This window comes from Mastigoproctus giganteus, chromosome 10, assembly GCF_048544385.1.
Source record: "Mastigoproctus giganteus isolate SK-2022 chromosome 10, ASM4854438v1, whole genome shotgun sequence".
In the NCBI taxonomy this organism is placed as follows: Eukaryota; Metazoa; Arthropoda; class Arachnida; order Uropygi; family Thelyphonidae; genus Mastigoproctus; species Mastigoproctus giganteus.
This window is the reverse complement of record NC_143584.1, coordinates 174769930-174783771: the sequence shown is the minus strand read 5'-3', so window position 1 is coordinate 174783771 and position 13842 is coordinate 174769930. Positions and strand designations below refer to the sequence as shown.

The window sequence follows — 13842 nt, the reverse complement described above, 5'->3', positions numbered from 1 at the left end:
AAATCAGAGAGTCTTATAATGGGAGATTTTAATTTCCCAGATATTGACTGGAATTTGGGGGCTGGTTACTCACACACTAGCAAGGCTTTTGTGGATTTATTGGATGATTGTTTTCTACATCAGCATATTCGGGAGGCAACTAGAGGGAGGAATACTCTTGATTTGATTATCAGCAGTGATTCTTCATGCATTAAGAATCTGCAGATAAATGAACCACTAGGTGGCAATGATCACAGTGTGCTGAAGTGGGATTTACTCAAAGAGGTAACTACCATTAGGGGTAAAGGGAAGGGTTATTGCTTTCGTAAAGGTGACTACGATGGACTGAGACAGTATTTAAATTCTATACAGTGGGACCAACTGATGATGTTACCAACAACAAATGCAAAATGGGAAGCATTCAAAGAACTTATTTTGGAAGCTACTAGGCTTTACATACCAACTAAGAAATATTGTTCAAGGTTTAGGCCTAAATGGATGTCAGATGAACTGATGAGGCATATGGCAGAGAAGAAACATACACACAAATTAACACATGACACAAAGCCTATGATAGTATAATAATTAATGATAAACACCAGCCAAGAAATTAAACTAAAAATTTACTATACAATGAAATAATATGCAATGAAATGTGATGCAAATAAAATAAAAACACTGATTAAATTATAGTTACAATATAATTTAAAATATAGTTAAAAACAATAAAATTAATTAAAATAAACTAGGTTAAAAGCGATAAAACAATGAAACCTGGAGCTTTCAGAGAACTGCCGTCTCCTTCTTCAACAGCATACTACTAGTGCTAAGACACATCCTTAAGTAGCCGGTCCATGGCACTCATGCACGTGATCATCAGACACATGATCTACATTCTCCATGCGCATATCGGAAATGGAAGTGGCTCGGGAGCGTGTCAAACAGAAACGGTCATCCCTTCTGAGGACAACTGCCTCAAACAGGGGGTGTAAACGGATCCCCCCTGTCCCTATTAATAGTATTGTGACTGGATGAACCGATTCGCAAGCTCTCGAGCCACTTGCGTTCCCAAAATCCATGGGCGCGGTCAGTAATGACCACGTCTTCAGGGGAGATCTGATGCTGCTTTCCCAGAAATGCTCTGCCACAGTATGGAAATTCCCAGCCCCATAGGCCTGTTTGAAGATATAGCCTATGATAGATACAAGTTGATCTGTAACCAAGTTACAAAGGAGATTAGGCAGGCAAAGGCAGATTACGAGAAATCTTTGGCAAGGGATGCAAAGAAAAACAGCAAAGAGTTCTTTACTTATGTAAACTCTAGAAGGAAGGGGATGAATCAGATTGGTCCACTTGATATCGATGGGTCAACTGTTGATGATCCTGCTCAGGTAGCTAACAAACTAAATGAATATTTTGCATCGACATTCACACATGAGGAGTTATTTAGCGAGGGGAAAGCCAGAGGTGTATTCAACTCTAACAGTAAGCTAGAGAATCTTGAAATAACTGAGAGTAAAGTGGAGGAGAAATTGTTGAAGATAAACACAAGAAAGGCACCCAGGGTGGATGGGATCTATCCAGTTATATTAAAGGAGGCAGCAGAGGAATTAAGCAAACCCTTAGCCATAATTATGAGCGCTTCCTTGGACTCAGGGGAGGTACCCATGGACTGGAGATGTGCAAATGTGACTCCAATCCACAAAGGAGGATCAAAGGGAGACACAGGTAATTACAGATCTGTTAGTTTAACTTCTGTTCCAGGGAAATTAATGGAGGCACTGGTTAAAGAAGCACTGCAGGATCATTTAGACAAGACTTCAGTTATAGCTCGGACACAGCATGGTTTTGTTAAGAGGAAGTCTTTCCTGACCAATTTGATTGGATACTATGATGCAGTCACAAAGGACCTGGATGCAGGGAATAACTTTGATATTATATACTTGGATCTTAGAAAGGCTTTTGATACTGTTGCACATGGAAGACTGCTGCACAAATTGGAGTAGTGTGACATTGGAGGCAAATTGCTGCTGCTGTGGAAAAAGGGGTGGCTGAGGGGGAGAAGACAGAGAGTGGTAATCAATGGACACTGCTCGTTGTGGACTAATGTTATTAGTGGAGTCCCTAAGGGCTCAGTGTTGGTCCATTATTGTTTTCTGTATTCATAAATGATATTGATGATGGTATATCAAGCTTAATGTCGAAGTTTGCAGATGATACAAAGGTAGGCAGGGTTGTCAAGGACACTACTGACACTATGCTGCTGCAACAGGATCTGGAAAGGTTGAGCAGATGGGCTGAGAGGTGGAAAATGAAGTTTAACATTGACAAATGTAAAGTACTACACATGGGGAAACAGCAACCCCAGAGCAACGTATCAACTCTGTGGTACTACACTGACAGTGGTAGAGAATGAAAGGGACCTGGGGGTGGTTGTGCAGGCAGATATGAAGTTCTCTGAGCAATGCAGACGGGCTGCAAGAGTAGCTCATGGTGTATTGTCAATGATAGATAGGAATTTTTCTAGCAGGGATAAGGAGGTGATTATTCCCTTGTATAAGGCAATGGTCAAGCCTCACCTAGAGTACTGTATACAGGTCTGGAGGCCTCATTTCAAGAAGGATGTAGAGCTGCTGGAACAAGTGCAGAGAAGGGCACAAGATTAGTGAATGGAACAAAGGGGTGCTCTTACGAAGAAAGGCTTAAGTTTTGCAAATTACAGTGTCTGGAGACTAGGCACCAGCGAGGTGATCTGATAGAGGTGTATAAAGCATTGAATGGTTTGAGCATGCTCAATGCTGATGGGATTCTTCCTCTCGCTCAGAATAATCACCTGATAAGGCATAAATTCAAATTGAGGAAAGACAGATGTAGGATAGATGTGCGGAAATTTGCCTTTAGGCCAGCGAGTGGTTGGTTGGTGGAACAGACGTCCATCCCTTGTCGTGGAAGTTGATAGCCTAAATAAGTTTAAGGCTCAGCTGGACAGGTATTTTGAACGAACAGAGGGGTGAAGTGGAAGTGGTTTTTTTTTTTTTTTTTTGGCTGATGCTGCATAAGCTTGCTTTCTTGCATCAAATGCCTCTACTAATGCTAATGGTAATGCTAAAATCCAAGTATATGATATCAAAATTATTATTTTTTGCATCCAGTTCCTTTGTGACCACAACGTGGTATCCAATCAAATTGGTCAGACAACACTTCCCCTTAACAAACCCATGTTGTGTCTGAACTATTACTGTTTGTTATTTGGTTTTTAGGAGCATTAGCAACTAAGGCCATATTGCTCCGGGATATGCGGTGGTTATACCCTGACCTTTCCGCATCCTCCTTATTTGATGGTGATGGGCTCGAACTCTGGTCTAATCAAGAAGCGTGTGCTACGCACTGCTGCTCCTGCTCACCTGGCTATGGAGGCGCCTGAACTATTACTGCAGGCTTGTCTAGGTGATCTTGTATCACCTCTTTAACCATTGACTCGATTATTTTCCCCGGAACAGAAGTTAAACTAACAGGTCTATAATTATTTGTGTCACCCTTTGAACCCCCCCCCCCCTCCTTTGTGAATTGGGGATACCTTTGAACATCCCCAGTCCATGGGGACCTCCACTGAATCTAAGCATGCTCTCATAATTATGGCTAAGGGTTTGCTAACTTCCCTCGGTGCCTCCTTCAATATAACTGGATAGATTCCATCCACCCCAGGTGCCTTTTTTATGTTTAACTTCAACAATTTCTCCTCCACTTTGCTCTCAGTTATTACAAAATCACTTAGCTCCCTGTTAGAGTTTGATAAACTTCTGGCATTCCTCTCCTTGAATAACTCCTCATATGTGAATGTAGATGCAAAATAGTCATTCAGTTTATCACCTACTTGAGCAGGATCATCAACAGTTGAACCATCTATTTTAAGTGGACCAATCTGATTCATTCCCCTCCTTCTAGAGTTTACATAAGTAAAGAACTCTTTGCTGTTTTTCTTTGCATCCTTTGCCAAAGATTTCTCGTGATCTGCCTAACCTCCTTTGTGACTTTATTACAGACTAGCTTATATCTGCCATAGGCTTCTGTGTTGCCTGATAATTTATATGCATCCCATGCATTTTTCTTCTCTGCCATGAGCCTCGTTAATTCATCTGACATCCATTTGTACCCGAACCTTGAACGGTATTTCTTAGTTAGTATGAAAAGCCTAGTAGCCTCTAGGGTTAACCCCCCAAAGGCTTCCCATTTAGAATTCGCTGTTGGGAACATCATCAGTTGATCCCACTGTATAAAATTTAAAAACTGTCTGAGACCACTGTCAAGTCACCTTACAAAAGCAAAAACCCTTCCCTTTATCCTTGATGGTAGTTACATCTTTAAGTATAGGTGGTAGATGACTTTCATCAACCGGTGAAATACCACCACTTTGCTTATTGGAGGCTTGAAGTGGTGAAACCCATGTTTAGTCTCTAGAGCAAAGTTTCCGGCACCCCCCCCCCCATACTTCTTCTTCAACCCATGCACGGTACTATAGGTTTTGATACCTTTCGTGTTTGGGGTTTTCATAAAAAAAAAAAAAAGGAAAAAAAGTAAATCCCATCATTACACTCTGATCACTGTCATTTAGTGGTTCCTTTATCTGCAAATTCTTAATGCATGAATAATCACTGCTGATGATCAGATCAAGAGTATTACTCCCTCTGGTTGCCCCTTGAACATGTTGCTGTAGAAAACAATCCTCCAGTAAATCCACAAACGTCTTGCTAGTGTGCGAGTGACTAACTCACAAGTTCCAGTCAATATCTGGAAAATTAAAATCCCCATTATAAGACATTCTGATTTACTCGCCCACTATTTCTCTGCAGAACTGTTCATTGTACTCATGAGTCATTAGGCCTATAACACACTCCTACTCTCATTTTCCCTTTCCCAGTGTTTATGTCACACCAATCAGACTCAACATTGCACTGTCCACCCATGTCAACTGGATGCACTTCCTTCGATTTTATGTGTTTCTTAACTAATAGCATAATCTCTCCTCCCTGCCTACCCTTTCTGTACACATTGTACTCCCGAAATTCCAATTCTGCACTGCTTATATCTGTGTGCCACCATGTCTCTGATATCCCAACAATATGTCTTTGATGCCTTGATCAGCACTTCAAATTCATCAAATTTATTTACTATACTTCTAGCATTGGTGTACATGCAAGTATACATACATCTGTTCTTATTCTTAGTTTCCCTAACACAGACCTTGTATTTACTTGTTCCCTGATGACTCCCAGCAGTTCTTGTAATCTTGAGCAACTTGCTCTCTAGACTTCTGCTCATTACAGCAGAAGCACTGCAAGAATTACTTTTACCTCTGCCTGTGGCTACTGTTAATCTTTTAGTTTGTGAACCCCCAAAACCAGCAATTTTCCTACCCACCTAACATTGCATCGATAGCATCAGCAAATATTCTTCCACCCTTTCTATTTAAGTGTATCTCATCCCTGTAGAAGCAGTCTCTCCTGTTAGCAAGCACAGACCACGCTGAAAAAAAAAAAAAAAATCTGATTGACAAGGCTCTTATCATGTCTGGGCAGAATTGGAGACACTTTCAAATTTAACTCTAACTCGTGAATTTTTTTCAGCATTTACCTGCTTGTTAATCTGCAGATTTCTTACTCTTAAGGTCATTAGTGCCAACGTGTACAACAATATCACCTTTTGGGCCCTTAAAAGATGATATCTGCCCTCCAGTGTCACCAACTTTTGCTCCTGGCAGACTTACCTTGGTCCTGTTCCACCTATCTATTTTGCATAATATATTCCTTGTCTCCCTGACAATAGAGTCACCAACAGTAGATTGCTGCTGTGTTGCTTGATGCACAGGAGTGAGCTCTGCCATTGAGTTGGGCAGCTGAGAGCTTGATGGGACTCTCGTATTAATTTCTTCAAGGGCATATATCCTACACCTCAAACTCTCATAGACTCCCAGCAGAATGCTGAATTGGCTTCTAATGTATGATATTTTGTTAAAAAAAACCTCCATTTCCACCAACTTTTTTTTTTTTTTCTTATTATGATATATTATGAAAAAAAATAAAAAAAATGGTAAGCATAAAACTAAATGGCTGTGTTCTAAAAGTTCATCAATAACAACGTTTTGTTACAAGTTTATTTTCTCACACAAGAAAATAAACTTACAACAAAATAAAACTGTTTCATTGGAGGGAACAGTTCTGTTTCATTGTAATGAAACAGTTCTGCTTCGTTCTTATCCACTGGATGCATTGAAAAGAAAACTCAACAGTTCTGTTTTTCATACTTCAAAAATGTTTCTAAAGCCTTTCTGAAATATAAATTATATAAAAGCTATTTTTTGTATCTATTTCTTTTGTGACTACCTTATAATACCAACTTTTATAATTTTTTTTTTTTTTTTTATTTATGCATACTATAGAAAAATTGTTTTGAATTTTTAGGTGATTTTAATATATCATCAATGTTTGAAGTATTAAGAGATTCTGAGAGTGGAATATGTAGAGGACTTGATCATGAACACCCTACAGCTGGCAGTCAGGTAATTCTTAAGTTTATGGTGATAGAAATAGGTAACATTATTAATTTGTGCGACATGTAGGATATAAACAAATAGCTTACTCGTCCATTATATGTATATGCTTAATTTGACACAGTTTTCAGAGATTATAAATAATACACTGATGTTATTTTTTTACAAGGATTTCTCATTAGATTTTGTTAAAAAAATAATTTAATTGAAAATTTCTTAACATTAGTTTTATACACTTGCATGTAGCCTTTAATTAACTGAATACATATATTATGCTCCCCTGGAGCATTGCCCTCCTTTAAACTCAGCAACATTTTTTAACAAATGCTTATCTGAGATCATTATATCATTTACTTAACATTCTTCACAGCTTCAAGCTTGCATTTAAGATGTAGTCATTTAACTTATGTGCCATTACTTTCTATGCATTCAGTTAAGAGACTTATTTGATTTACTCTCTTCTGTTTTTTTTTTTTTTTTTTTTTTATATTTATATAGGGTGTCTCAAAAATACACAGCATAACTTCAGGAATGAGTTCCTCATATGTAGACAATAAAAATATTTTATATCAACATAGTTCCAGAAATGCTTGGTTTCCGAGTTTTGAAGGTCTATCTATGACACTTAATTGTTCATATCACCTTATAGTAATTGTTCAAAATGTTCACCTTCTGCCTGAATACAGGCCTCACATCAACGTATCATGGACTCGCGAAGACAATGCCAAATTCCTGGCATGTTTTGTATTGTCTCACAACCTGCCACAATTCGATTGCGAAGAGTTTCCACATCAGCTACCGGAGTCGAATACACCAATGACTTTAAATGGCCCCACAAGAAGAAATCTAGTGGGTTTAAATTAGGTGAGCGTGGAGGCCAGGCAGTTAGTCCACCTCTACATATCCACCGACCAGAAAACCTTTGATTCAGTTAATTACAGGCTAGGTGGCTGAAATGTGTGGGAGTGCCATCGTGCACGAAGTGTGCTTGTTGACGAATGATCAGTGGTATGTCGTCCATGAAATCGTGGTACAAACGACGAGCCTCCAGAGCATTGCTGTCCACTAAACCATACATAAAGTGCATATCCGCTTGCTCCTGATTTGAGTACATGGTCAGAATGGAAAACCACCAGATTCTGTCAGTACCTTGTGGTGACGGAAATCACTTGCGGGAGATAAGACATTCTGGTTAATAACTCGGGAACCAAGCATTTCCGGAACTATGTTGATATAAAATATTTTTACTGTCTACATATGAGGCACTCATTCCTGAAGTTATGCCGTGTATTTTTGAGATGGCCTGTATACAAGGAAACTCCCAGCCCCAGTCCTTAGCTCTCTTTGCTAGTGCTTTCTCATAATCAGCTTTTGCCTGTCATACCTGATCACTGGAATTCTCATTCTGTTCTGAATCATGGGACTGTCACGTGTTTTTTTTTTTTGCACAGTTAAACTCTTAATCACACCTGTCATCCATTTTGGCATCTTATTTTTATAAACTTAGCCAAAGGTACAAATACACCAATTCACAAAGGGGGTTCAAAAGGTTGTACAAGTAACTATAGACCTGTTAGTTTAAGTTGTTCTGGGATTGGGGAACTCCACTAACAACAACAACAATGGGCCCAGGGTTGCTGGGCCCATTTTTGTTTTGTGTATTCATCAGTGATATTGATGAAGGTATATCAGGCTTAATGTCAAAGTTTGCAGATGATACAAAGGTTGGCACTGTTGTTAACAACAGTAAAGACAGTATGCTACTCCAACTGAACCTAGATAAGTTGGGAAAATGGGCTGAAAAGTGGCAACTGAAGTTTAACATTGACAAATGCAAAGTACTGCATATGGATAGCAATAACCCAAGAGAAATGTATCAACTGTGTGGTACTACACTCAGGGTAGTGGAAAGTGAAAAGACCTGGGGGTGATTGTGCAGTCAGATATGAAGTTTGCTGAGCAGTGCAGATGGGCTGCCAGGGCAGGTCACAGAGTCTTGTCAATGATATATAGGAATTTTGCAAGCAGAGACAAGGTGATGATTATCCCTTTGTATAAGGAAATGGTCAGGCCACACCTGGAGTAATGTGTACAGGTCTGGAGGCCTCATTTTAGGAAGGATGTACAGTTGCCAGAATGAGTACAGAGAAGGGCAACAAGATTGGTGAGAGGAACAAAGGGGTGCACTTAAGTTCTGCAAGTTGCAGCATCTGGAAACTAGGCACCTGTGAGGTGATCTGATTGAGGTTTATAAGGGCAGGCTCAGTGCTGACGGGATACTTCTGCTTGCTCAAACTAAGAACTTGAGGGGGCATAGAGTCAAATTGAGGAAAGATAGCTGTAGAATAGATGTGTGGAAATTTGCCTCTAGCCAGCAGGTAGTTGATTGGTGGAACAGGCTTCCATCTTTTGTTGTTGAAGCTAATGGCTTAAATAAATTTAGAACGAATGGAGGGGTAAAATGGGAGGTGTTTTTTTTTTTTTTTTTTTTTTTTTTGGCTGATTCTGCATAAGCTTGCTTTCTTGCATCATATGCCTCTACTAATGCTAATATACCAAGAAAGGCAGGTAAACCATAACCCAGTTTAAGTTGCTCAAACCGGATAATTTATGTAATTGCAAAAGACCAATCCTGGCAAAACCTTACCCTGGTAAGTGTGATAGAGTTCTTGGACACCTTACCAGTAGTTATGGCCTTCTGTAAAACTTGTTAGGACAAACCTTGCTTCACACCTACATCAATTTCAAGGCAATCAAAGTGTGCCCCCCTACTGCTTATACTGTTAAAGGAAATGTGATGAACAAGCATTCTATCTAGTTCATTGGAATCCATACAAAGTACCACTTCTTGCTATTTGGCCCTGTTGGCTCCTTAAGCTTGGGATCAGAAGTTCTGAGTGACAGGTGAATACTTGCATTCTGCCCTTCTTGCCCTGCAATGTCAATTAACAAGAAACTTGTGGCATCGATTCACAGTGGAGAAATCAAGAATTAGTGACTACATGAACACAAGGTTTGGAGGGTCTCAGTTGCATTTCCATCTCTTGACTCCCCCCCCTCATTGGACTCCCTAGATAACCTGGGCTGTGGAAGAAATACCAAATATAAGTGGTGGCTTTCTATGTTGAAAATGTGCTTGACCTCTGCATTTTGGGCTAGGAAAGGTTTAGGCTGACACCTATTCTGGGATAAAATTACTTCTACTCGACTCACTCATGGAGGTGGAAAAGTGGATACTCTTTCCTGCTGCCATGACCCCTTCTCTTCTTGCTGAAACCCCTACTTTGGGTCCAGGATAAACCTCCTCCTCTTTCCCCCCACTTACATGGAAGTATTTCTCCTGCCAATGTATCTCCTGTTTTGGGCTCAGGTATGCAGCCACACCTCAATCCATGACAGCACACACACACACACACACACACACACACACGCATTATGATTCAAAACACACACACACACGCATTATGATTCAAAACACACACACTATTATATCCAGCATGAAATGAAATGCAGTGGTACTACTCCTCTATGGTACTAACCAGTGCTTTTTTTTTTAAAAAAATAGGTGCCGGTACTCATTCTTTGCTATCAAGAAAAATTGAAAATTAAAAGGACATGAAAAGTATAGTACTCTAAAAAATTATTTCTTGGTGTTGTTACTTAGTAGTAATGTTTTTGGAATCAGAACAACAAATTAAGTTTATCAACACAGTTTACTAAGCATAAATTTATTATTCAAGTATATAAAAGATAAGTAATAAGTAAAAAAAATAAGTAATAAGTAAAAAAAATTTCATAATAAAGTTTTTATAGAATATTCCAAATTTTTATTGAGTTCTCATCCAATACACTATGTTGACTTCTTACTGTTTGTCTGTTGCTGAATGACGTTTCCGAAGCAGCCAGGAATTGACATATTTGCTGGATCGAAGTGTGTCACTGGTGGGCCTACAATTTTAAGAAATATTAGTGAAGAAATTGTCTTTGTCATCAACGAAGCTCTGGTTGGGCTGATGATCAGATTCATTTGTGAAAATCCACATTCAATCAATGAATGAATTGGTATCGTATTCAGAGCTTTCATAGAATGCTCTTCAATTTTTCCAAAAGCCGTCTTTTCGATTAGGTATCCCCGAAATGAACGAATTGTATCTCTTTCATTTTACTGAAGCCTAATTGACAACTTTCTAAATTCATTCTCACCAAATGCTAACATTTTCATTTTTAGGTTTCGTTGTCGTCAGTTTTCTTTTCTCGTCATCGATATTGTCACTAGTTCTTAAATTTGAATTTTTCTTTCTTTCTTTCTTTTTTTTTTTTTAACGGTCCAAAATATTGGTGTCATTTGGATATCCAGCTACTGTGACCATGTAAACAGAGATGGGGAAAATTTACGGAAAAATGTGGATAATGCACTTCCACGAAAAAACAGATGATTATTTGTCGGAGTAAAAGTAAATCGCTCTCTCCTAATTCTTGAACGGGACGCTTACAGTTGATTCTCAGCAGTGTCTAACCTATGGCCCGGGCGGAAAGTGAATTGAAACAGCATTTTAAATTTTGCTAATTAAAAAAAAAAAAAAAAAAAAAATTCTCATTAAGTGAGCATTTAAAAGCAAAAGTAAGGTATTTTTTTTTTTGAAAAACAAAATAAAGTCATTTTTATAATTTTAATAAACTCTAAAAAATAAATTAGTGACATAGATTTGTTATACAATAAGTATTGGGAATTTGCATTTTTTTATATATATTCAGGCAATAAAAAACGGTAACATGAAAACAGAAACTTTCTTTTATATATAACAAGATATGGAAAATGTAACACTAATATTTCTCAAATCACAGTCCCGAAACCCGAAAGAATTCTAACTTGAATATGTCCCTTGTACAAGAAAAGGTTGGACACCACTGCAGAAGGTGAACCAGAGCCCATTGGGAATACCCCTTTATCTGCTCATTGTTGACCAGTGTGACTTCTCCGTATCTGGGACAGGTGGTCTGATAGGTTCTACAAGGTACCACTAAGTTGTAGAATGGTAATCCCTTTAGCCTTCTCAATTCTTGCTTAGCAGCAGCACTAATTTCCTAAATTGCCTGAAGGCCAGTGTGTACGCAGTTAAGTCTCTTCTAAGCTGTTTGTTATATGAAAATTTTTCTTCGCTCAACTGAAACTATTTTAAATGTAATTTCCAAGGGGATTCAAAGAAAAAAAATTGCTCTAAAGAGTTCGTTAAACAGAGGTCCGACTGAGTAATTTAGAATTCTAAAAATGGTTATAAAGGTTTATATAGAAGATATCTTAACAATAGACAGTTAGATGCAAATTTAGTTAAATAACTTTTAAGCTTATTTGAAAAGTAGGTAAACATGTGAAAAAATTTACGGAATATTACAAATTTCGAAGTGTACAACATCCAAATGTCACACGTCACTGTTAATAATACCGTCTCAAAAAAAGCACTGGTACTAACCATAGAGGAGTAATTGAGGGACCCTATCTTCATGGATAGGATTGCAGGCAGTTATACCCCTTCTCCATCTATCTATCCTCTATCTGCCCAGCCAACCTAGGGTTGGCTCAAAATGAGTAGAATGTTTTGGGAGTTGCCCCATACTTCCTTCTCTTGGTTTTTCCTCTTGATGATCCTCCCCCACCAACTACTCCACCTTCAATCTTCTTGCACTATAAATCCCCAAGACCCAGTTATTGCCATTTTAAAACAAACCTTTTTTTTTTTTAATAAAATAAATATGATCTTTATTGTAAGGTGCATAGGTACACATAGGAATGCTAATTTTACATCTGGCCCAGTTCCTCATGTTAGGAAGGGAAACCACTAGATAGGAAACTGCCAACCCAAGTGATAACAGATCCTGGCTGCAAGTGGCCAGACACACACAACGTGACATGATGCAAAATACCAACACAAAATGCATGTCTGGCTAAGCAGCAATGTTAATCATCATAGAGACACAACAGCAAGGCATGAGGGAATCCTTAAAAACATGCTGGACATAGAACAGAAATACGTTCTTAAGTCAGACTTCATATATGGGGCACCTCCGTAGCCAGGTGGGAAGGAGCAGCAGTGCGTAGCACATGCTTCTTGATTAGACCGGGGTTCGAGCCCATCACCACCAAATACGGAGGATGCGGAAAAATCAGGAAATGACCACCGCATATTCCCGGAGCAATATGGCCTTAGTTGCTAATGCTCCTAAAAACCAAATAACAAACAAATAGCTAGCAAACTTCATATATGTTCTTAAGGCATCATACAATCCATCTGAGGATCTTACCCCTGATACCAGCATTGTGCTAGGTTTATACAGTAATCTCTCATGTGGGACAGGGTCAAAAGCTTTGCTAAAATCCAAATAAACAATGTCATATTTCACTCATCAAACTCAAGTAATTTTTTTAAAATAGTTAATCAGATTAGTCAAACAAGATATTTTCTTTATAAAATCATGCCATGTTTCCTTCAGAATATGATTTCTACCTATCTGCTCCTGTAATATTTTTAATTATTTCCATGATTTTCCCTACTACTGAAGTTAGATTGCCTGTCCTGAAGTTACTCGCTTTACTTTTAGAATCACCTTTCAGGATTGGCAATAATATTGGCACTTCTCCAATCCAAAGGAACCTCTCCCCAGAGTCCAATGATGTCTCTCACATTAATCTTAATAAATATTTTATGCACTTCTCATATCACCTCACCAAAACTAGGTACATGCCATCAACCCCAAGAGCCTTTAGGCTTGAAATAAAGTGGGTTCCCCAGAAAATATTTGTTTTGGTAAAAATAAAAAAATCCTTAAAAATTGACATGGAAGCAGCAGCTATGCTAATACCATTTCACCTCTATTTGATGCAGTTTTGCTTGTGCTGTGCAGCTAGCTAACAATAAGCATGTTTTGTGTGAAAAAAATTATTATTCATAGACATAGTAAATTTTATCATAAACATAACTAAAAAAAACTTCCTTTACTCAATTAAATTTTTTTTCTGTTTTGGGCAGGAGGATAGTGTCATGAGCCCCAGCATTGGGGCCCATAATCCTTTATCCCCATCTTTTACTTTCTTTTAGCCAGAAATTTCTCATAACTAGCCTTCACCAACGTAACCCAGTACAAAACTTAATTTGTCTATACAGAAATGCCAAGAGTTATTGCAAACAAATTACATGAATTTGAGCTTTTGATCAAATCAATTAATGCTGATGTATTAGGCTTACTGAGATAGGGAAGGGCTCAGAGATAAGATAGAGAATTTCATTTCAGTAAATGCTGTGTGTTCAAGAAAAATAGGA

At 38.4% G+C, this 13842-nt stretch overlaps 1 protein-coding gene across 1 annotated transcript in view; it reads left to right on the top strand.

Moving 5' to 3' along the window:
- The window catches only part of LOC150079540 (secernin-2-like), a 141804-nt gene that overhangs the window by 109640 nt on the left and 18322 nt on the right, over positions 1-13842 (top strand). The window contains exon 6 of the mRNA XM_090382620.1: positions 6438-6535. Coding sequence (XP_090238746.1) covers positions 6438-6535 — 98 coding nt within the window. The remainder of the gene's footprint in view (positions 1-6437; positions 6536-13842) is intronic.